This window comes from Atractosteus spatula, chromosome 3, assembly GCF_055471065.1.
Source record: "Atractosteus spatula isolate fAtrSpa1 chromosome 3, fAtrSpa1.hap1, whole genome shotgun sequence".
NCBI lineage: Eukaryota > Metazoa > Chordata > Actinopteri > Semionotiformes > Lepisosteidae > Atractosteus > Atractosteus spatula.
The window spans coordinates 61,692,238-61,717,241 of NC_142708.1; the positions used below are offsets into that span (position 1 = coordinate 61,692,238).

The following is a 25,004-nucleotide window of genomic DNA, read 5'->3' on the forward strand; positions in this document are numbered from 1 at the left end:
AAAACTGCAAATGTCAAGAACTGTGAACATACGATTCTATTTAACCTCTTCCTCCATTAACTGTCTATGTTCCTGTACGTTTCTCATTTCTCTATATTTGCAACAACAATATATAAACAAATACCCTCCAAGGAAAGCTTTTCATGAATCTGAACCAGCCTTTGTAGACAGATTTTGCTGTGCAGCATCTCCAGGGCAGCTAATAAAACACATGTATATATGCAAGATCCAGTTAGGAGTTGAGACATATTTTCCCAGAGTTCAATTTGGGATACACAAAGTGTGATATTCATTGCAGCTCACAGAGTCTTATACAAGCAGGCTTTCGGGATGATTTGAAGCACAGTTGTTCGGGGTGATTGTGGGTGAGCCAATGGGTTGTGGCTGTGTGTAAGTATTTGTGTCTTGTCTGTCATGAAGGAGAAACAAAAGTGTTTAGCATCCAGATAACAACACAGTTGTGAAAGATTAATTAATAAAATCTAGTAGGAGCAGACTGGCACAGTACTTGAGCATACAGACTCAGACGATGGTGAACATGATGACGGGAGGAGGGAAGGAAGCTGGAGTTCATGTAAATTTAAAAGACAAGTCTTCCCTTTCCTTCAGAATTCTACTGCTTAGCACCCCAATGTGCTTTCTGGCTTGTGGAACAGCAGCAAAGCCATGATCTTATGGGCACAGCAAGAGGGTATTTCTCCACACTCCTCGTTTCTGTAGCTCTTCTGGAACACAAAGCTAAAGCTCAATAAGGGAAGTTCAGGAGGTTCTAGGTGGAATGAAAGCAGTTAAAAACATTGGCTTGGTGCTTGAAGTCCTGATAAAGGCTTCTGTGTTTGCTGTTCCTTCATTCTGTGTACTGTCTCAGTTCCTGCTTAAACAGTTTGGTTCCTACAAATATACTTAAGTGAATTTGCTGTTGCATTAGTCACTTCCTTGACAGTGGATATGTGAGTAGCTAGTGTTGTGCAAACACTTCCAAAACAGGTCCTGAGGTTTTGAAAAAAAACCTATAGTGGGCTCATATGTGTAAAGGTACTCTAAAATTAGTTCAGGTGGGTAGCTGCGTCAACATGCGTCAGCATGCGTAGGCTGCAAAGGAACAATAGGTTTATTCCACGCTGAAAAGAGAAGAAAGAAAACCCAACTTTTCGTCCGTGGAGCCTTCTTATTTATTTCAGTTTTCTATTTGAGATATATTTGCAAATTTGCTTTCAGCTCTTAAAAGGTAGAATGGGATTTGTAATTGGTATCTACCCTGTACTGGTTTCTGAGTTTCAGGATCTTGTCACATCCACTGTGGGAATGTCTCATTACAGTGTCACTCCCACTGTGCGAGTGTCTGGTTACAGTGTCCCTCACAGTTTGGGTGCGTCTGATACAGTAGCACTCTCCTTGTGGGTGTGTCCAATAGTCTCACTCCCAGTGTGGGTGTATCTGATACACTGTTTCTCCCAGTGTAAATGTGTCTGATACAGTCTCTCTCCCACCCGTGTCTGTTCATCATCAGCTGATCTACTAGTAAGAGCTGTTTGGCCAGAAATAATGGGCAGCTGCTTAAGAAGAGACTGTGTAAAGTTCTGTATTAAAAGATTGTTGGAAATAGTACCTTTGAACTTAGATATCTATGACACTCAGACTGTCCAAGCAAACAATTTTAATAAAACAAGTATGCAAATCAATTAACTATTCAATAGTACTGAATTAGCTCAGCTGCAATGAAAACCAGCAAAGTGTTCCTTCAGGTCCAAGGTTGGGAAATCCTGGAATAGATATGTTAGAAAGACATTCTGACATTATTCCAAGTTCTGTTTTATATAATGTTTCTTACAAGAATTTCTGCACATCTTGAACAAGCGGAAACGCATACTTCAACTGGATAAAAATAAAATGACAAGCTCGTCATTTTCACAGTTCTCTCTTCAGTACTGTTAAGTTACAAGTTAAGATGAGTCATAAACGTGAAATTACCCGCCTTTTCAGTCCCTGCATTCGGCCAGCCCTTGCCTGTTGAAGCGTGTTCCTTTTACGTGATGGAGTTCACTGTTTGCTCTGTTACTTCTGCTGACCAGAGACCCAGTAGAAATTTACCCACGTTCCATACTGGCTGTTTGGCTGTCTGTGACACACTCTCTGCAGCCTGGAGCACACTGTGTAGTACGTTACCAATACTTCAGAAATCAGCAGCCAGAGCAAATGAGATTTTATTTGACAGACGCAGCTGACACAATGGGACATACAGTTTGTTGGTGGGCCTAAAGGGATCTCTGCAAAGCTGCCTCAGATAAACGATGGTTTTGAAAACAGATTCTGGGAATCAAACAGTAGTGCAAATGTACATCTGCGAACACTGCTTTCTCTCTGGAAGCACTGGGTATTGAAGAAAGTGTGATTCAAGCACACCTTCACTGAGGTATGTCCCCCGTTGTAATGTAGCCACCAGTGTCAGATTTGATCTGGCTTCTGGTTTCTCCATCAAGTATCGGACTGGTGCGAAGACCACTGTGGAAGCTCTGACCCCCCATATCGGGCATTTCTACGAGGTATGTTAGGTTATTGAAATTAACTGGCTCCCCCTGCCCGGGTGTATTCTCTGAAGTCTGGGCAGGCTCAGTTGTAGTGTCCTGCAGGCAGTAAGAGCACACCGTGTGGGGGCTGGAAGAGAGGGGGCTTTCAAGTTCAGAGGCAGACAGATGCATCAACAGTTTCTCTTCCTGTTTTGTCTCGACAATCTCTATTTTGCAGCATGGGCAATCCTGTGCTGTCAAGCCCTGAAGTTTTTTGGTAGTCTGTGAAAACAAATAGCAAAAGAAAATCCTCTTTAAACTTATTTTTTTCATAATGGAGATGGGGGAATTCCTATTTAAAATGAGTAACAGAGGTCCTGAGTGACTGAAGCTAGTAAGATATATATTTGGATTGCAGTCATTAGCTAATTCTGACTGGGATTCCCGTGGCAGAAGAACACAACTGACTGAACATTTCCAGGGTTAGGAGGAGCTGGCTTGTCCAGAGTGCACAAAAGGAGGACATTCAGCCCATCTAGTCCGCTGGATATTTACTAAGGAATTGATCCAATGATCTCATTCAACTGTTGCCGGAGCAGCTGGAGTTTCAACAATATCTTCACCGAGAACCACAGGAATGCTCCATTTGATGCTAACCCTCTTGTATAGGCACAGTTGTGCTCAGAAATGTGTTTTACGCATCAAATATAGGTCAAAATAGGAAGTACTGTTTGAAAGTAGAAATTAAAAGTGGGAATATGTATTAATTACAAACCTCATAGATTGAGTTGTCCCACTGCAGGGCTTTGATTTCCTTTGGTGTGGGCACCCTGAAGAAATCCAGGAATATTTCCATGACCCTGTGGAATGCAGCGCAGAGGTTAGAGCCTGAATGGGCCTGTAGGATTGTTTTTGTGGAGCTCAAGAGGCTGGGCCTACACTTGCAGTCAGAATTAGACAACTTACAATAAGAGGAGGTCGTTCTCCCCATCCTGAACTGCAGGAAACCTATTGGACAGGGTAGTATTGGACCTTGTTGGACTTGCACTATATTCTACTGTCGGTTTGGCTTTTCAGTCATCCTAACACAGAACTGTCCACACTTCTAACAGAATACCCCAAGACAACTACTAAGCCAGCTATGCTTGGTTTGTAACACCTGACAAGATGAGCTTGACAGGATAAATACACTCCACTTGTAGTGTCTTCATAACCTTCAGGGCTTGAGCATGTCTGTGGGGGGACTAGCAGTGATCTTGGCTGAATATTAGTCAGGTTTAAATTGACAGCAGGAGAAAACAGTGTTCATTACATTCTGAGTTGCTGAAGCCCAGCATTCATTCAGGGCAGCCTGGGCCAGGCTAGATTCTCAATGGTGCCTGTCCATTATCCTGGTGTGTTGGAAGAAAACCGCTATGCAAAAGTGCTTAAGAGCTGCATGGCAGGACTCGTAATATTCACATCAAATATCGATTGATGGAAACAAAATGAAACTGCAACAGTTGAAATTTGTACATCTGTAGTCAGGAGAGAAAGATGGCCAAATTGTTTTTAAGGCTCAAGATACAGTATTAAAGGTAATTTTCTGCTATCATGTTCATATAACCCACAAGAACTAATTCTGAATACTGCAAGGTTTATTTTTCCATGTGTAATATTGATGACATGCTGTTGATCATGGATACACTGCAAAAGGGTGTTTGGTGGTACAATGTGCAAAGTCAAAAGCCAAGGTGGTGCACTATGAAGCCAAGAGATACTGTACCACATTTTGAATTAACATGGTTATAAGGAGAAAGAACATGTTCTTTTCAGCATCGTGACTTACGTCTCTTTGCGGGGCCAGAGATAAACACACAACACGACAACAAGCAGCACTAACACCAGAACTGAAGTCAGCAGAATGACCAGGAACTGCACGTCTGTTAGAAACAAAGTGATACAAACTTGTGATCAATATACATTCAAAGTTCACTATCCATCACTGTTCCCCAGGCTAAGGGGCCCCCAACCGATACAGCATTCATTTCTTAAAGATCTTAAATGAAAAACAGACAATTTATTCAATGAATTTAGACAAAAAAAACAGATTACACTTCAACTCCCAGAGTTATCTTAACTCAATGAATTACTTGCTGAAATATTTCCAATATAAATACGGTGCTTTTAGCACACCAACTCATTACATTATATACTGCATACAAGCATGAAGCTCCTAGAGTGATTTACACACACCCGCAGTGTATCACACAGCAGAATTGCTTTAAATACAGTCCTAACTCTTATTATTCCACAGAGTATCATAACTGACTTGTTTTATTGCGCAGTATCACTGAAATTGTGTTGAGAAATAAAGAGGATCATCTCAGTAACCCTTATATCTGTCTGTGAGTGTGGCTGAAGAGCTATAAACATTCGGTTTTGCTCGATTGCGAATTCACTTAGAATTTTTAAAACAATGATCAGACTATTTGGGCCCATTTAACTAACATGATTTTATTTTTGTCCCACAGCCAGCCATGACTGTATTGGGAACAAAATCTCCCTTGAGAAACTATATTCTCATAATAGGGTAGTCTTAAATCCTGTTTGTGTCCTGAGCTCAAACAATGCTTACTTAACAGCAAATGTGACTGGAACTGGGCATGCTTATAGGATGAGCTATGATAAAAGTCCTACCGCGTGATTTTTTTCTGGAATGTATAATAATTCAGATTAATACTGTACATCACTCTGTGTGCACATTCCATTTTATAAACAAATGAACTGACAATCAGCATTGGATCAGTCCAATATACAGTACTGAGATGGTCTATGGCTGTCAAATACTACTTTGTACTTCACAACTTCAATCATTCTGAATAAACAAATACACATGGGTTAACAATAGAGGAAATGACAAATGACCCATCCCACAGTTTACAACTTTTTAACAGGTTTGTATGTTGGTGATGCCTGGTGGTTTATATTTAAAAGAGTTGACGTGCAAGTGCCTTTAGTTACACCCGGTGAGACTCACGGTTTCGAGGTGTAATGACAGTTACAACAGCCTGCGGGCCAAGCCCAGCAGCAGTGAAGGCAGCCACTGTGATGGTGTATTCTCTGTTCTCCAAGAGGTCAGGAATAGTATACTCTTTTGTGGTTGCATTAGTAACATTAAAAACCTGTGACCCTGAAAGAAGACAGAAAAGGCTGTAATTATTAAAATGTTTATGCGGTCAAATTACTTGCATAATACCATTAACACAGCTACTGTATTTTTTACACTTTTGTTGTAAAACTTGGTCCAAACATTAAAACAGTATTAGTTTGGAAAGCTACAAAATCAACACCTTAGAGCTCTGTCGTATTTGCTGTGATACCTGAACAGGCCTGGAGTACAGCAATACGGCAAGAGTCTGTGTAATAGAATATAATAGGTTTCATTAGGTTTATTAAGTATGTTGTTGTATGACAAATAGAACCCTTCAAAATCAAGCTGCTCTCCTGGAAATGATGACGTTCCTAGATTTATTTTTGCTGCAGTGTAAATGTTCTTGGAAGTTTTATCACATATATTTATTGTTCCAATAATATGTTTTAAATTTCTCTTTGGTCAGCAAACCAAACCTGGCTGAGGGCCCTTTCTCGTGTTGGCATCCCTGTCTTGTAGGTGGATCTGGTACCCTTTGATGAAGCCCGGATGGTAGTCACTGTTTTCAGAGAAGTCCCACTTCAGGGTCACAGAGCTGTGGCTCACACAGGTCTGAAGGTTTGATGGCTGCTCTCTGGGGGCTAGGAGACACATACGAGATCTAGCACCTTTGTTCAGCAACACAAAAGCATGGCTTTTACTGAATTGTGCTACTACAGTCTTGTTTTCCACCTGGAAGACACCAGACAATTTCCAATTTCACCGCTTTTCAGCTTATCCGTGGTACCAAAGAATAAGTCACTAGCAGTTTTTTTTTTATTGAAGAAGGCCTGGATTTGGAGATTCATCACCTACAGCTCACCCTGCTGTTAGAGCTTAAGGGTCACAGTGTGCAATGGCTCTGCAATGTAGCACAGGACAGCCAGATGTGTCAACTTCCAGTCTCTAAGGCTGGGGTCAGAACAGCAGAAATAAACTGGCTTAAGTATGACATTGCATTCCCTCTGTGCTCCACTCTTACCCAGCTCTGAGGTGTAGCCCATCTTTCTCTCCAGCAGCCAGTATGTGTCAGATGAGCATCCGTACACTCTGAATGTATAGCGCTGTCCCGCTGTGAACTTCCCTGTTGAACACCATGGAAAGTTAGTGATGCCAGCCAGGTCTAAATCTGAAGCTTGAACTGGAATTTGGTTCACTTGGTAGAACCATCATTTTATAGCTAATCTTTACAATTAGGTAATGAAATGCCCTTTGTAAAAATATCCTTTCCAGGGAAAAGCACAGAAGAGTTTCCCTGTGTTATAGCATAACATGCTGTTCTTATTAACAGCTGCTTTCCATTTGTATAGCACCATGTCGCGCATAAGACACCCCCACAGCAAAGGGTGGGTCCAGCACTGTACTCTCATTCTGGCCTGGGTTGACAGCATGCTCTAGAGGTCTGTGATGGCAGTATGAATCTGGGATTCAGCTGTATAGGCTACACAGTGTTCATTTTGTTAATGTCACCTTAATAATATCTCCAATATTTATGTATAGCCAATCAACATCTCTGTGTCCTAGAAACCTGGAAACTTTAAAGTTCAGTCTTAGTCAGTCTTTGTCAGATCTGGACCATAATTCAGAATCATGCTATTTTTCATTCCTGACAGGGTTAAAGCACTGTATTGCATTTACAGGGGAAGTCAGAATTCTGCTTGCAAGGTATTGCCCAGAGCATTTTAAATACCGCATTGCAACACTTTTAAAATATTTCATTACCACATTTTAATACCTGCATAGCAACATTTTTATAACCATTGCCTTCACTCTCCTTCCAAATCATCAAAACATTGCTTTTTCAAGATAGATTTTTGACACACTATGACTTTCATTCATAGTATACAGTACCTACCAGAAGAAAACAAAAATTGCTGAAATACAAATACAAATGCAAAGGCTAATTCTTTACTGAGATTTGCTTTGTTCATCCCTTATCAGAAAGCCCTGAACAGGATGCCAGTTCCTTTCAGGAAACTACCGGAGGGAGGAATCTACCGGAAGTCCATACGAACACCACAGGGAGAATCTGCAAACTCCACACAGATGGTGCCTCCACTCCAAAATCGAACCCAGGACCCAAGAGGTGTGAGGCATCTGCTTGCCACCATCCTCTCTTCTTTATAGTGTAACCTTCTCTAAATCAAATGTACTGTAACTGATAGGATGTGCATTCCTGTGGAAACTAACCACAGGTGGGCAAATGACAAAGTGACTGAGTGCAATGCTTGAGCAGTACTCATGAAGTCCTTGCAAACTACTTAATGTCAAACGTAACAGAAAAAAAAAAGTTATTTGCTGGTACCTGATGAAATTCGGACAAATGTTGTGTTGAAAGGGATTTTTCTCCACTCCAAAGCACAAGGGGTCGCTCCGGGTAGCTCACACCACTCCACCGCATAGCCGCAGTCCACACGGGGGTCTCGCTGCAACTCCATCCAAAACCCCTCAAGACGGCCATGGATTTTCTGGACTTCAGGGTGATTTCCGTCTAAAGGGGAACAGTCAGGTTAGCTAAAGAACGTTCTATCATTTAAACAATACATCTGTCATCTGCAGGAATTCTGCAGGAAACCCCAGTGAAGGACCTGGTCTCCAAAGCCCAAAAGATTAAAGAGCAGTTATTATTATTTTGAAAAGTACATGTGGACCACCTGCAAGCAGTTCATTGTCAGGTTTGTTTTTACTGTTCCTTTTAATTATCTCCTTCCCATCTAATGCAGATGTATGGTTAAATCTGTCAGCTCCTTCTTTGTTACCTGCTTGTTACCAAGAGTGGAACACCTGCAGAAATAATGAATGTGTGTGCTGTTTTTTTCAATAAAACAAATAGTTTTCTCTACTGTATGGTTATCTTCAACTACAGAATAAAACATTTGTCTCTAAGTCATTATCAGTATGTGAACCAACTCTTGTGCATCCTTTCAGATGGGACAGAAGCAGGACAAAGTGAGCCGGCTCTGATTCCAAATCAGCCCTGTTAACACCAGAACCCACCTCTCCAGCTGGCAGCTGGGATGATGAGCCGAGACGCAGGCGAAGAGCCGGCAGCGTTGCTGGCCCTCACGGTTATGGTGCAGTTGTCTTTGCTGATGGCAATCTCCTTCTGGGTCACCTCACTGCTGACCACTTCCTGTTCATTCCTCCCTGACACTTCCCAGGTAATACTGTAGCTATGAATGGGTCCCCTGGACTCAGAGCTGACAGGATACTACAAGAATACATTCAGAGCAATTAGGAAGGCATTGTCATGAAGACAAACAGATATTCCTTCTGGCTCCTCCAGCAGCCAAAGAACCTTTTTGTGTTGTTTTTGAAGGCCCGTGCTTGTCACAGTGGCTTGGCGGGTAGAGCTGCAGCCACCAGGGTCTTGCACTCAGGATTCCTCCCACATCCCAAAGACATGCAATCAAGACTGAGTCTTACCCAGGTGACTGCAGGCCACATTTTGTTTCAAAATCAACAGGCTAGGACGAGACCCCTTGCAGAAGATGAAATGACTGTTTAGGTAAGGGGAAGCTTACCTTCTTCCACAGAACAGTGACATTTCGACTGTGCTGACCGTCTTTGATGTCCCTCCAGAGATCAGGCGCAACCGAAGGACCTGAAAGGGACAAGAAAGTAGGGCTGACAGGTTCAGAATTCAGTACCGACTTTTCAAATTCCAGCAAAGCTTAAAGAACAGACCTAAAGTACCTTTGCAGGCAGAAATGGAATTGGATTGACTCAGGATGCACACCAGTTGTAGAAACAATCCTGGAGTGACTAGGGCTGGTCAATTCATGCGTGGTTTCATGATTGGATGGAAGTGCGTTATTCTTATCAAAATCCAATTTTGGTATTAGATGAGGGGACAGATGATGGTTGAAAAAAAAACTTCTGAATCAATTCCTGCAGATGCCTAATCCTGAGAATCTCGTGTGATTCAGTAGGAGGAGAAGTAACATAGCCAGCCTATCAGTACAGCTAGAATTTGGATACAAGTGAGAAATTCTGAGCACGTAGGCAGGCAGGGATGTCTACTGTATATATTTTCTTTCTGGAACATCAATGATTATAACTGTGGAGATGGCTCGGTCTTCAGCACCATCCAGTGGACTTCACTGGCATGTTGTGTATAATACTGTGACAAGCAATGCTACTACGACATCATAGGCATGCAGTTATTCGTAACAAAAGAGTCAAACTCCAGGTCTAAAATGATACCATGAAGGACCTGAGAGCTGACAAGGACATTTTGATCATGGTTTTCCATTGGGTAGAAGAAGGACGCATGTAGCAAACAGAAAGTGAGAAAGTGCTTGACATTTGCTGTGTTAGCAATTCACCACTGGCAGATGCATTGATGTTTTTGGTAATTTTTGGATTCATATCTTGTCCAGGAACAACAGAGAGACAGATTTGTGCTGTCCGACAGTTCTGTATCTCAGACTGTCAGTTACATGCATTTTTACTATTCAACAAGGTGGTGCTCTTTGCATTAATATTAATATATTACTCTTAATTCAGACTTACGAACAGCTTCAGTTTGGAAGTCCTGAGGCTCACTCCATTCACTCCACTTCCAGAAGTGCTCTGAGGCAGCACATCGGACTCGCGCCTTGTGCCTTGTGTAGGGATGCAGTCCATCGACTGAGACTTCATAAGTACCAAGATGCTTTCCACCTACGGTGTGATTCTTCAGCATCAGAAAGAGAGAATGATTAAATATACAAAGTATCCTTAAAAACATACTGACTTTGAATACATTCCTCGTGACAACAACTGGAAATTCTGTTACATCACATTTAATTGACTAATTTACAAAGCCTCCCATCCTTAAAATAAATCTTTGTTCTGGCACGCTGAGTGAATGCAATGTTCTGACATGCAGTTTTTATGTGAGAGCACCTTTATTTTCTAGTCATTTCTGGGAATTAAAAGGTAGGAGGGGAAAATTACACCCAGCCAAGAAACCCTACATCATCTCTTCCCCAGGTTCTTAGCAGTGGGTCTGTTGAATGTGGTTGTGTTTGTTGTTTTCCTTTATAAAACCTGGTCATGACAGCAAACAGGCTGTAATGTTCAGCGCACACACCTGGTAATCTAAATGAGCTCAAATGCCACACAAACACACACTAGGGCGTGGCTCATCCTGGTGAAGAAAAACACATACCATTGGAATATCTCCATTGTTTGTTATGATTTGACAAAGAAGCTTGAAAGCAGAGAAATTGCCTTCCAGTGTCCAAGAAATGTTCACAGATCTAGGTCCAGGAGTGGTTGACTGTATCACTGGAGGCTTGGGAAAAACTGTCAGGGGGAAAAACAAGTTATTCACTCACATTACAAGGACCATTTTTTATTTTAAATAACAAAGTTCATCGATACTGCCAGTATCTTTTTATCGTCATCATCTCTGTGCTCATGTTGGCAAAGAAAGAAGAACCTAAGATTTACCAAATGTAAGAGGTAAAAAGAGTTTTAAAAAATATTTAAATAAGATAAATATAAAAGTATTTATATATATTTTGCTTAAAAGATGTGTCCATCAAGGACAGCTTACACTGTTTGCAAAGTTTAACATTAAGGGGATAAAACAGTTTGAATAAGAAACCATAGTTACATGGAAATGCACAGCTCCCCAGGCAATACAGCCAGGATTGCTCACATTCTGGTTCCTGCTCAGCTAACACAGCATTACTAGCTCTTTAATCTGCTTGCCACAGCGCAGAACAAGCCATGGGTAAGGCAATGAGGCAGTGACGTTCAGCTGATTCTCCGTTCTTCGCAGCTTCAAAGAGTCTTGCGTCTTTGCGTTCACACTACTGAGAATCACAATACACCACACAGACAAGACTTCTGTGTCGACGCGCTGGGGTAACTGAGTACCCCATGTCTGGTTTTGAAAAGGTCTGGGACTACAATATTCAAAGGTAGTGCCAGGCACTCATGCTGTAACTGTCATCCAAACAGCAAAGATGCCGGATATGTCTTCTGCAATCAGGCCACAAAGAGGGCTGTCAGAGGAAATAAAAATAAGATTCCTTCTGTTGCAGCATGACAATGGGACCAGACTGTGCACATACTTTGGTGTACTCTATAAAAAATCATGAAACATTCACGTTACACTTACAGTAGTAGCCAATATAAGCATCTTCATGTTTCGGTGTTGTTATGGAGTGAATAGGTATTATTTCTGAATTTGCAAAAGTGCCCCTTTAGAAAAGATGAGAAGTCACTGTGGACAGAGTGGCTTGGAGTGCAGGAAGAGCAAAGAACTGGATATATTCACCTATGTGAGTGATGTCCACGGTCAGATTTACAGACTCTACACCCAGCCTGTTTTTCACTTTTACTGTGGTGTTGTACCGCTGTTGCCCAGGAACAATCTTGAAGGCACAGTAGGAGTTGCTGGAGCACGCAACTTCATCTTCTGGCAAAGGCCTGCACACACCCAAATGAATACAGAAAAGAATTAAAAACTAAATAAATATATCTATTTAACAGGTAGTCTGAAGGGAGCCTGTACCACTGAGACATAACCAGGCAGCTGCAAAATGTCACATAAGGATGGAGTGCTTTTGCATTTAATGACAGCAGGTTGATGTGGAATACTCTGGTTCTCCGATCTCTTCCGTTTCTCATTACAATCAAGCAAATTGTTTACTGTAATTAGATCTTGCTTGTTCGCTCAGGCATTGCTTTGTTTTGATTGTTCTGTTAACTCAAACATTGCACATAAAACCCATCTGTAGATTTTTCATACACTGCATCTTTGTGATCAGTCCTCACAAAGTCATTAGTTTAGGATACATGAAAACAACGTCAAATGACCCTTCAGCGTGGTTGTTAACTTACTGTTTGAATAACTTGTGAGGCCTTTTACACAAAAACAGCCAGGCCGTTTCTTACCTTTACTGCTAACTCTCTTTGTGAAGCTGTGTACACAAATTCAAATCTCTAGAGTTCAATGTAACTTTAACAGCAGTTTCTATAACTCGATATCCTGCAATTGCTTTTAAACACCACCTCTTGTTTTAAACACATTCTTGTTTTCTCGTCATTCACGTTTTCCACATTGTGTGACTAGTTCTGGATTTCCTTTGCTACCTGCGCAGCATTAACAATTCAGGCAGTCATCGGAAAGTCTGACACTCACACTCACCCTGTGATAAGGCTGTATTTCTGTTTCCTTCCAAGAGACAGGTTGTCTTTCCCTGGGTGCCATGTACAATTCACTGTCTCTAGGTCTCTCGTTTCACATCTTACATTTTGGGGTTTTTCTGGCGGAACTGGAAGAGAAGGCATGTCAGCACTTCAATGCATTTTTAAATTAAATCACCTCTTATGCAGCTGAAGGGCAGTTCAGTTTAAAACTTGTGAAATTTCCTTCCGTTCTGACATTTTGCCTATTTGTCTGTATTAACAATGGCAAGAAATATACTGTATATAGATATACTTACAACTCACAAAGATGACAATATGATGTTCGTTGCACGTCACAAAAATTCCATTTTTGCCTGTCAGAGGGAGATTTTCCACTTTAATAGCTTTAGTTCTGTTGCTGATAGGAAGCATGGGGTACTCTCTATGATTGTACTTCATTGTAGTGACATTTTCTCCCTTGCTTGCTATGCAGCAGAAATATGCAGTTGATCCCTCCTTCAAGACTTCCTGATATGGAAATATTTCAGGTTCATCACTTTGGTGTTTTCCTTTGGAAAAGGAAAGGAGAAAAAGAGACAAAACCCTTACTGGAAAGTGTGAGAATGGTGTGAAACCCCACAAGATTGGGGACTCCTCACAGTGGTGCACCCCACACCATAGAGCTCACAAGGACACATTGGGCAGGAACACGCTCAGACACCTTCTGACATGACAGACCCTCACCACCACTAGCAATATCATCCGTGAAAAATATTTCCCTGTTCACAGTTCCCACTTCTGGCTGGCTGGATAGGTTCCTTGGGCAACAGTTAGACATTAATACTGTGTTGCAGTGTCAGATATAATTTAGAACAAGAAGGTACTCCTTAATAGATTAACTACTGATGAAGACTCCCTTCCACCTACAGAATGAGGCTCCCTTCCTTTTCCTTCACCTTAGCCCTGTGTGTGTTTTTTCGATACCCATTGTTATAATTTACATTTGGTGTTCTTTTACTAGCAATAGTTAGTCACGAATAACAGCTGGATAAATTCTGTATTCCCTGAAAACATCTACAGTAGCATAAAACACAATACAAGATTATAGAGTGCACAGTGAAGTTTGATTGGCATCTTATTATCTCGACTACTTAAGAAATGCATGCCGTCACCAATTTATTTGATCACAAGTAAAGTTCATGATTATGTACTGTAGTTACATGCAAAATAAATTTACTGAAAATAGCAGCAGATCCGTGCAAATCTTACAGCTCTGTATTCTCTATCATTGTATCTCTTTCTTTATATAGCACTGAATTTGGACATTGTTACATTGAAGATGCTATCATGCTTTTGGATGTATACTGTAGAATCAAAAGTGCAGAAGGAACACTTTCTTGATTAAACAGTGAAATCTCAAGGGTTCTAATACCTACCTACAGTAAGTGTAATCTATGCAAATTAATGTGACATCTTGTATATTTAAGGTTTAAGAACTGCCTGCGAAGTTTGACAGAGGTCAGATTTATTGAAAACACAGCACAGCTTGCCATGGGAGTGAAGTCTTTACTCAGGGAACTCTCACAGGAAAATAATGTTCCTGCTCATGAACTTGACATCTGATCTATACAAGAAAACACTTTCTTCACTACAGACTACAATGAAACACACAGCAGCGATGATGAAATAACATTCTCTGGCCACATTCTGCTTCTTGAAATGGATTTCCAAGAATGCTTATTACAGAAAATGTGTCCTGTCAAATAACATAACATTTCATTTGTAGAAAAACGTGACACTCGATAAAGAAATTCTGGTCAAGTTTGTTAAGTGAGTTTTACTTACAATGCAAGATGGAAACTTGCATGAGATTTGAAGAGTTTTATCTCAGTTAGTGAGAAACGGGGCTCGGAGGCAATCAGATAAAATGAAAAGAGGAACACCACAGCTGGTACTTTTACACTCAAGAAGGAAATTTCTTCAATAGGGTCTCTTCTAGCACGTCAACAAGCCAGTGACCTCCTCAGGCCCTCCTGTATGTCTTAGACCTGTCTAGTCAAACTTCATGACAAAAGCAATCTTACCTTGATGCTTAACCCAGGAGCTCCAGCTGCTGGAATAGGTATCATTTAATATACTCCTTATTCTCACAGAGTGATCTTCACACTCCAGGGGCACCTCAGAAACCCACTGCCAAGTAAAGACTGCCTTGCCCTTCTTCAGCATTACACTGTACCAATCCTGAAAAAAAAGTGTGAACAAAACAAAAGAAGGAATGTATCACATACAGTATTGCGTACAGATACAGCTACAGATACCCTACTGTTGCTCTTGTTTTGTAGTGTTAAGATCACTACAAAAGGTATCAGTGCTGCAAAAAAATTATAATAGGGTATATACTAACATAATAATCTAAATTATCTAAAAACTGTGAAAAAAAGATCAACAGAAATGCAAATGATGAAAAAAATTCTCTCTATTTCAAAATTGTGCTGGGTATTTTTTGTGAAGCTTCAGTGGCAAAGCCTATTAAAAATATCTCCTTGACTCACAGTGTGAAGCACGTCGAGGTCTTCTGTCCTCGCAACCTGAATCTCAAAGGTCACATTCAGCTCATCCTCAAATCCCAGAGAGCTGATGTTCCACTTGACCACCAGTGTCCGAGAGTAGCTCTCAGCGTACAGCTCTGTAATAGTAGGTGTGAGGGGCTCTGAGGCTGAAACAAAGACGTCCAGAAGTCAACACAATCAAGCAGAGCGCAGCAGTAACTAGACAGCACATGGCCACCTCAGGGCCTTAGTGTGAGCATGTGTGTCCTGGCCAAGCTGGACGAGGCTGGGCTCCCTCGCAAACAAGCGATTGTACTTCACATTCAGCAATGTGGTTTACAACTGAGGAGTAACAGCTGGAGACTGGAGAAGGAAGCCTATGAGATTTGTGCTACAAATGAAACCACTGGCCAAGGCAGAGATGTCCTGAAGGCTTTGCTGCTTGAGAGGCAGATCTATGTCATGGGACTAAGCTGATACTGTATATAAAAATATTACTGAAGAAAAGAGGTTGTTTATACAGTATTACTTCTAATCCTCAACAGGATTCAACATGTCTTGCAGGCATTAACAAATCACTGATTGCTTTAAAGACTTGGAAAAACAACAAAAATCAGTTCAATAACACCTGAAGAAGTCAGATCTTGTGCTAGAATCACTAAGTTGACAGTAAATATACTGCGCAGTCACTTTTTTAATATAAAATATCTGAATAGCTGACTAATTGGAATAGCCAGTTCTGTGTTTCTTTTGTTTCGGCTCGAGATGACCACACGCAGAGGAGAGTGAGAAAGACTCCTCCAACCCACCCACCTTCTCCTCTGAGCACCTCCTCTTTTAACACTTCTCAGACTATACAGCCTCACACTGGAGGAGAGGAGCACCCTGCACCAACAGCACTGCATGCCTGAAATGACTCAGGCTTGAACCCACAATCACAGAGAGCAACCTGCGGGCAGGCAAGAACATTCACTAGCTGAGGACCCCTTTTGTTGAAAGATCTAAGCCTAATATGAACCTTGTTTATTTTCTTGTATTGTATAGTAACCATTATTATTTTGTTGTTTTTTTTTACCTTACAGAGGTAAGTCTGAACCTCAAATATTTAACAAAAAAAAAACAATTATAGAAACAAGTGAAGACAGTTCCGAGTTTAGGCAATTATTCTTTGCTTCCCATGGTCCATTGCTTTAAGGGGTGTGGGTGGGTCTTTGACTACTTCAGGATTAAGGCCAAGTGGTCATCACACAAGCAAGAGTGTTCAAGTCAGAGAAGATTTTAATCCTTTAGGTTAACGTGGCCAGTGTATGAAGATGTGGAGTACTGTGCAACAGACACTTGTTTATCTTAGCTGGAATAGCAGTTGACCTAATGAACTCTTTTTGAAAATGCAATGCTGAACCACATTTACAGAAGACGATATTTAAAAGAAGCAAAATGCAATTGACAACCAGCTCGGCAGCCAATTCACCCCTGATCGATTTCTCCTTTAATGAACTCAGCTAATCATTATCAGAATTCATATCCTGCTAATTGTTGTCCATACAACTTGAGTTCCTTGACTTAACAATAGCCAAACACTAATCTACAGTGCATGTGTTTGAAAAGTCAAGTCTACTAAATAACCAATAAACAATTACAGTAAATGCCATGGTATCGCCAAGACTACAAGACAACATCTAGCAATTAATTTTCTTGGCTTTACAGTGTATTCAATTTCTTTGATCCTGTTTCACATGTCATCAGAAACCAAACCAAACAGAGAACACTTTGCACTGAAGGTTAAATGTTGGAAAAGAGAGAAAAGCAAACTGTAAGATAACTGTGATCCAGACGGACTGTGACGATGGGAACTGGTTTGGGCTGAAATATGTGTATACATATTTACACTTTTGCATTCCATAAGTATATGACAATGACTGAAAACTCTCTTAACTTCTGCGTCTTTCAACTGTGAGAAGAGCTCTGTTTTAAGCTGTATTTAACATTAGCATCTTACACAGATTTATCTTTGTTGATGTACAATATATAGTAGAGCTATACTATTTATATACAGTATGCTTAGATAAGCTATATTTTTATTATAAATTATCTTTTTGCTTCAGCATAAACCATTCTCTTTTTTAAATCTGCTATTACTTTCCCTGTGCTGTGACTATTTTAATAGCCTATCTGCACCCCCTAAAAACTGGACCTCATTTCAACCTGGAAATTCTACCTCAGTATAAAAGGTTTGTTACCTTTATTTTGGCACCGTCCGCCCTGGAACTGCCACAGGAGACAAGCAGCCAGAAGGCACAGTATTGTTTCCATTCCCCTCACCGCCATCGACAGCCTCAAAAATGTGCACTGCTGTTACTTTCCTAAAAAGAACATAAAAAAGCCCTCAAAGTCAACGCATCCAAGAAACTGCCAGGCTTCCCAGAAACAAAACGGCCAATGACCTATTGGATCATCAGAACAGACCGCTATGCTGTTAAACACCACACACTCCACTCCCAATGGGCAGAAAATGGGCTGTTTTCAAAGGATCCAACTGATACAGAGGAGGACAAGGCAGTTATACACTTTCCTTGAATTGTATGATATGGCTCTGTTACTTAGCATGTTCAAACAACTAGGCTCCCGTGCCGATGTCATCTTATCTAACACATTTGCATCTCTGCTGACAGCATGCTCTCTTTTCTTTTTCTTTCTAGAAGTGTGGATATTCTGTATGTTGTAGTCAAAGAGTTTAAAACCACAGCATCATCCTTTCGAGTCCTGCTTTTAATTTTCTTTTTCCAGCAGAGTCCAACTCAGTGTATTTCTGTATATGTCTTAGGAAAAAAACAAGAATCAATGAGCAGAAATTATCATTTTCAATACCTTTGGGATCAAAACTTCTGTTACAATCTGCTTGGCTGTTTAGCACCAATACACCACCTTACATGTCTATTTTTCTATTTCTACTTTCCGGTTCAGTCCTTATCAGATAGGAAATAAATACCTTGTGCATATATATTCTTGACCATAAGAAACCCAGCAAACATACAATCCATAGCAGTAGTAATTCATATACTGCACTATTACTAATGTGGCCAACAGCTCCAGAAGAACCAGGAAATAGCATACAGTACCTCGAGACTGGAGGTCATCAATAAACAGACTGAACAGGTTTTGCTGAATATTCATTGCTAATTATGTGCCATCGTGATATTATCAGTCTTACAAATTTAAAAAACTATGGGTCTTTCAATGATCTACTTTCAGTATTATTTCGAAGTTATATTTTATTATCAGCTGGAATACAGAGCTAATTTGCTCAAACTGTAATTATACAGTTGTTCTCGGTCTGACTGGTGTCAAGAACTATGAATAGATGAAAATGTGTACTTGTGTTAGTAACTATTTTAATTGGCATTGTATGCTGTGGCGATACAATGTACAGTAGGTGTAGGGATTATGGCTTTCTGTCAGCTCGGCATTTTGTTTTTATTCGCTATAAGCATTTTAAACCACAACAAGCATTATTTTCTTCATTCTGTCTCTTGAAGTCTTTGTTATAAATTTGACATTTCTGTGTTAACAATTTAAAATGCATTCTAAAGAAATCCAGCTACAAAGCTCACCCACGATCAGCACTTGAAATATGCTGCCAATTCCTCTTTCACATCACCTTGTGATAAAAGCAGGAGCACAGTTAATAGACTAATTTCACCATCTTGCCAGATTTTGCCATTCACATTTTTTTTCTAGCTCTTTGATATTGGGTGTGGGTAAAATAAGCATTGCATCAGATTTCAGGCACAAATGTTATCTCTGTATCTATTGTCCTACACTCACCAATAGTTTAACCAAAATTCACAACCACTGTTCTTTAAAGTAATAGAGGCTTGATTTCTGCAACTCTTTACTCTATGGGCTCCCTATCTCTCTTCTGAAAGAGTTCCAATATGTCCAAAACTGCATCTAGTGTATACTTCTAACTCACACCAGACCCAGGCAGCTTATCACTCCTACACTTAAGTCTCTACATTGGGTGCCTATCAAGTCATGTAATGGAGTTTGTAACGAAAGTTCGGGAGGGATGACAACAACCGGTCACACCCCCGGTCATTCTCCCTCGCAAACGCCGTTACATTCCCAAACCCAGTGTTTCACGATCTCATTCCTAAACTGAACCCATCACATTCTCACAGGCACCAGATTCCACAGATCCTCACTCCTGGACCAATTATCCAACCAAGTCCGTCTACCTTCAGTATTTAAAGTTCAGTCTTTAAAATTCTCCCTCTTTCCCTCTTTTGCGCTTCTACATTCTAGACGTTGTATGTCTGGGTCCGGCGTCATCACACTTTTATCTTTAGAATTATTATTCCAATCCGTCTTTATTGTAAAATCACAGATCTACTTTGTGATCATTTCATATCTGGTGCTCTATGCGCTGACTCTCTTCGGATTGTGTGACAGTTCCAGCACAAACCGACTGAGAGACTGGACAGGTGTACAATGGGCGTTTTTTTTTTACTGCTGATAAAGTTAGTTAAGTGGAAGACACGAGGTTGGTGTTGCATATAAATTCACCTGCATTGAAAAGGAATTGTTGAACGTTTCAAATTCTTGGTTTATCTATACCCTGATCTTGAATCCACACGATATTTTTTAATCGCAGTCATTTTAGTAACTATTTTAATGAAGGATTAAGAAACTGATTATTTTAAATATTTGATATCCATATGTTAAATTCTAAAAAGGGCTAAAACAGAACTCATAACACTACAAAGAATAAATAAATGACAATCAATTTAAAACAAACTTAAAGAGAACACATTATACAGTATAACACCTACTAATATGCATACATAATATTCATGTTTGTAAGGTGAGAAAAAGCCAAATAGAAACATTACTCTAACCAATCAAAAACAACCCGTAATGGGGAAAACACCGTCTACAATTTGAGCATTTATGGAACTATAAACTGGCCTTTTACAAAATATGTAAATATTTATAACTTCTGAATGAACAAAAACGACTACTTACTTTCTTCAGAATTGCATGTATCATCAGAAAAGGCAACACCACGTTGTGTACGCACCAACTATTCTGTACACTGTCAAGTCGCTTTCGTTCAACTAGACAGCTGCGCAATACTTTGACTGGAAACGCTCCTTTTTTCGAAATGACTCATCACAGCGGGAAATGGGGTGGAGAATAGTATGCATGATTGCCGATTAAATACAACAAAAATCACAAATCGTAGCACAGCTTCCTATAGGATCACTTATCCTACAGGGCACGCAAAAAAACACCACATGTTGGATATTATACATCAAATCAAGATGTCTCAGACTGCAGACTTAAATCAGATACATTCAGAACTAACTTTATTAATGAAATTGATCAATGCATTTCGCATGAAACTGAACCGATGTTCAGTGTTATTCTAAAGAGGAGTTGCATATTTTGAGAACATAAAAGACTACAAACAACAGGACACCATTTTAAGTTATTTTTTTATTTTTTTCATTTCACTTTTTATAGCAAACTAGCAAAGGCAGACAGGGGTACGCGAGTTTAAGAGACTGAAAAGTACATTCATTGCAGAACACGAAAAGATAATCAACTTTAACACTAAGCTCGACACTTGTCTCCAACCCTGTTTTTACACATCATTCGATGTCCATTGAGAGCAAAGGTGTTAATCAGTGGTTTCGTTTAAATCAGCTTAGAAACGTATGCGAACGTTATGGAGTTTTACAAATGAGAGGGCCGTACGCATTTGGGTTATGTGAATTATTTAGAAAACAATTTTGTGTGCGTTTCGCTGTTTTTATACGTGAATGTCGGTGCTCTTTGCCTTGATATGCATCCATCCATTTTCCACCCGCCTGCCATGATACAGTACGTTATTCTTATTTCAGACTCACGGGCCAGCTCTCAGTTCGGATGCCCTTCAATTTACGTGGAAGCAGTCTGTCACTTGAGACTTCATACAGTAGTTAGCGTTACACGTCCTGTCTAAGGTACAGTATAATTCTTCAGTACACTATAAGGAAAAAAGGCGAAATTCAAACTACTTTAGTGGAATGATAGTTTTATTCATGTTAAGCACTACATTATCTAAGCACATTTTGTTTCTAAGTACTTTTAAAAAAACTCAAAATGCTGTACAATGGTACATGCATAAAAACGTTACAGAAGTAAAACAAAAAATCACTACCAGAAACCAAGCACCAAATAGAAAAAAAGACATTAAAAGATACAGAAACAGATAGGTCTTTGAGGGGGTATTTTAAAAATGAATAGTCATTGAGTTGAGTTTCCATTGAGGTGAATTGACGCAGTGAGTTCCACAGAACTTTTCCTTTGTGATGTTTCTGTAGTTTGTGGATAAGTTACATTACCTTTTGTCAGGCTTTTTCAAGCTAGTTTCTATTCTGTTTATAATTCTATTTTATTGTTATCAAGAACTCCTGCCATGATAATGCCATAATTTTACTGAAATAAATTGAAAAGACTAGCTAATTCTATTTTTCTGCAGCTTACAGACAAGCAGGTTTCCAAACAATGTTATTATCACCACCCTATTCCCTCTGTAGTTTTCACTCTGGAGGTATAAGTTACAGACTTACTGTATACCCAAGGAATGAGGAGTGAGAAGCCACATTTTCATAATTATATTCTGATGACGAAACGAACCGACAAATAAGAAAGGATAGCGTACTCTGTAACTTTGGCTTTAACTTGCCTGGCGTTGGAAATGAAAGGGCTGGTTGGAGATCAGCACTGTCACATCCCCCCTCACTTATGGGGTGGAGGGATTGGCATCTGAAATGATGTGCATAGTGCCGCTTGCAGATTGGTAGTTTACATGCATAGGAGAGCAGAGAGTTTAGAATTTGACTATCTCCTGAGCTCCTGTCTGAACAAACACCATAAAGGTCAGGTCCAGAGAAACATGCAAACACAATGGTGCTAATGATTGAGAACTACAGCAGCAGTAGCAATCCTGCATGTTTATTCAACATCCTCCCAGGAAAATAATGTTTTTGCTCCTAAACCTGACCTGAGCACAGATGACACCACTGCCTTCACCTGGTGGGAAGAGTGTAGGTAGTCAACGAAGAACCATGCAGCAGAGATGACAACATACATTTCAGTTTCATACATTTCCAGGAATGCTTCATGTAAGATTCAAGCAAGGGTGTTTTCCCAGTTATTGAGAAACAGGGCCCGGAGGCAATCAGATAACAATCAAAAGAGGAACAACACAGCTGATAATGACAAATGATATCTGTGACTTTTACACTCAAGAGGGAAACTTCTCCAACAGGGTATCTCGCTGCAAATCAACAGGTCAGCACTTCCTCGGCCATCTCCTGTTTGTGTCAGTCAAATGTCATCTCAAAAACAATCTCAACCGTGATGTACAGTATGTCCCACCATCTCCTGCGATGACCAATGTCCTGTCCAAGGTGTAGTCTTGTCATGTGCCCTGTGGCTGGTAAGTGGTCTCCAGCTCACTGCTGCTCCCTAAGAAGAATGTGGTTACTGAAAACGGGGGGGATGGAAATCACAGTTTAGTTGACGTCTTCTGTCCTCGCAACCTGAATCTCAAAAGTCACATTCAGCTCATCCTCAAATCCCAGAGAGCTGATGTTCCACTTGACCACCAGTGTCCGAGAGTAGCTCTCAGCGTACAGCTCTGTAATAGTGGGTGTGAGGGGCTCTGAGGCTGAAAGACAAGACATCCAGAAGTCAAGACAATCAAGCAGAGCGCAGCAGTAACTAGACAGAGGACCACATGGCCACCTCAGGGCCTTAGTGTGAACATGTGTGTCCTGGCCAATCTGGATGAGGCTGGGCTGAAAAAAACAGAAAAGCAAAGTCCAGGATAACTCTGATCCAGAATTATTGTGACAACAGAAACTTGTTTGGGCTGAAATATTTATATACATATTTACATTTTTGGATCATATAATTATAACACAATGACTGAAATCTCTTTTAACTTCTGTGTCTTTCCACTGAGACAAGAGTTCTTTTCTAAGCTGTATTTCAAAAGCGATGGTGCCTACTACTTGAAGTTCTGAATTGAAGTAAAATATTTCAGTAAGAATAGAATTGCAATAATAAACTATACAAATGAAAGGTAAAAGACATGAAGAATCATATTTGGAAATCAAATGCAGAGGGGTTGAAGCTTACATGTCTTGTGGTAATGAGGTTTGTGTAAACTTTATGTACTAATGTTTTTCTTCTGCTTGTCATTGTGTCTGAGAAATTTTTCTTTCCTAGTGTGTAAGGTTCAGTATAAAACGTTCACCTCCTTTCAACGAAAAAAATCTATTAGTGATACTTGTTATTGCTCTTGTGCAAACAGAGCTTCGAATAAGTAAAGGAGAAGCACATTTCAACATCTTGTATGTTTCACACCTTAAAGTATTTGTGAAAATAGAAGTGTAATGGCAGAAGCCGTATCCACCAAAAAATACTAACCAGCAATAACTATTTTACGATAAGGCCAGGAAACTTGCAAAGATTATTGCGACACACAAATGTATGTTCTGTTTTTATTTTATCTGCAGGAAATGTTTCAGCTGCAAATGAATTACAATAATTTAATTTTCGGCATTTTCGTTCTTTGGTTTGGTTTTTCTGTGATGTTTTTCTACATTTTCAAATGAACATTAAAAAAATCGAGTTAAGCTCAGTTCCACCGTGAAAGAAGAGGCAGGATTCCAGAAGCTCATTTACAACACCTTTTGATAAAAGCAGAAACACTGATTGAGCAAATTTTTTTTAAGCAGCAAGATGTTGTAAGAATTCTTTGTACTTGGGTTTTTGTCTTTGGCTTCATCTGAGACCAACTGTAGGTTTATATCCTTTTTTCTGTCCTTGACCTCAGAGTCCCCTCATTTTCCCTTTTTTTCTGTTTCTGTGCTTGTTCAGGCTGACTTGTTGCTGCACAATATTTCACGTTTTTTCCAGTTTTCCAGCTCTTCAATTTTGGATGTGATCAGAACAAGCTATGTAACTGTGAAATTCATTTGCATCCTTGTTCAGGTGCCACATTGTCTCAGTAGACTGGTGTACCTTCAAGTCAGGTCAAACATAAATTGTCTAGTTTTGTTTTTTTTTTAAAAAAGGAATACAATTCCACTGAAAGTAGCGGACTTCACAGCTGTTTGGGATAGCAGGTGTATCGGGAGTTAGGATATGCCTGAGAAAAGCCGCCTCAAATCCCAGTTTGGACCACACTCTCCCTACATGAGTAATCCTCTTCTTATTGCCAGCCATTTAAGTGGCTGGTAATAGGTTTATTCCATGCTGAAAAAAAGAAGAAAGAGCTTTTTTTTTTCAGCATGGAATAAACCTATTACTTGTTCCTTTGCACCCTACGCATGCTGACGCAGCTCCCAACCTGAACTATTTAAGTGGCTGTATGTTTAAACAGGCCGAGGGCAGCATTTACAGAATGCTGCAATTTAGTTTGGTAACTAATTTCCTAAAGTGAGTTGTTTCTGCATTAAAATAAATACCTGAGTGAAAACAGTCAGAAAAATGGAATTCAGAAAATAGTTCAAAGAGCAACAAGATACTCTGATTTAGTCTTTAAAAGATAGAAATGAAAAGGGCAGAGGGATGATATTTTTAATCTGG

General features: G+C 40.0%; 1 protein-coding gene across 1 annotated transcript; it reads right to left on the reverse strand.

Annotated features, from left to right (window-relative positions):
- Positions 1 to 1,638: 1,638 nt before the first annotated feature.
- osmr (oncostatin M receptor) lies at positions 1,639 to 20,495 on the reverse strand. The gene is made up of 18 exons (XM_088911459.1): positions 20,382 to 20,495; positions 17,597 to 17,719; positions 15,360 to 15,523; positions 14,892 to 15,048; positions 13,125 to 13,376; positions 12,827 to 12,953; positions 11,954 to 12,105; positions 10,835 to 10,971; positions 10,195 to 10,357; positions 9,204 to 9,283; positions 8,677 to 8,890; positions 7,985 to 8,170; positions 6,662 to 6,763; positions 6,117 to 6,281; positions 5,527 to 5,679; positions 4,336 to 4,429; positions 3,283 to 3,367; positions 1,639 to 2,789 (listed from the first exon to the last, which is right to left on the reverse strand). Exons 2-18 carry the CDS (start codon positions 17,682 to 17,684, stop codon positions 2,406 to 2,408), a joined length of 2,703 nt encoding a protein of 900 aa, XP_088767585.1. The 5' UTR covers positions 17,685 to 17,719; positions 20,382 to 20,495; the 3' UTR covers positions 1,639 to 2,405.
- Between the last annotated feature and the right edge of the window lie 4,509 nt (positions 20,496 to 25,004).

Bases quoted from the DNA above. Each gene is read 5' to 3' on its own strand.
- osmr (XM_088911459.1), bottom strand. From the start codon at position 17,684: ATGGCGGTGAGGGGAATGGAAACAATACTGTGCCTTCTGGCTGCTTGT. The intron at 5,680-6,116 runs GTTTGGTTTGCT...GTCTTCTTTCAG, and splicing joins GAGAAAGGGCCCTCAGCCAG to GGTCACAGGTTTTTAATGTT. The intron at 4,430-5,526 runs GTGAGTCTCACC...TGTTTCTAACAG, and splicing joins TGTCATTACACCTCGAAACC to ACGTGCAGTTCCTGGTCATT.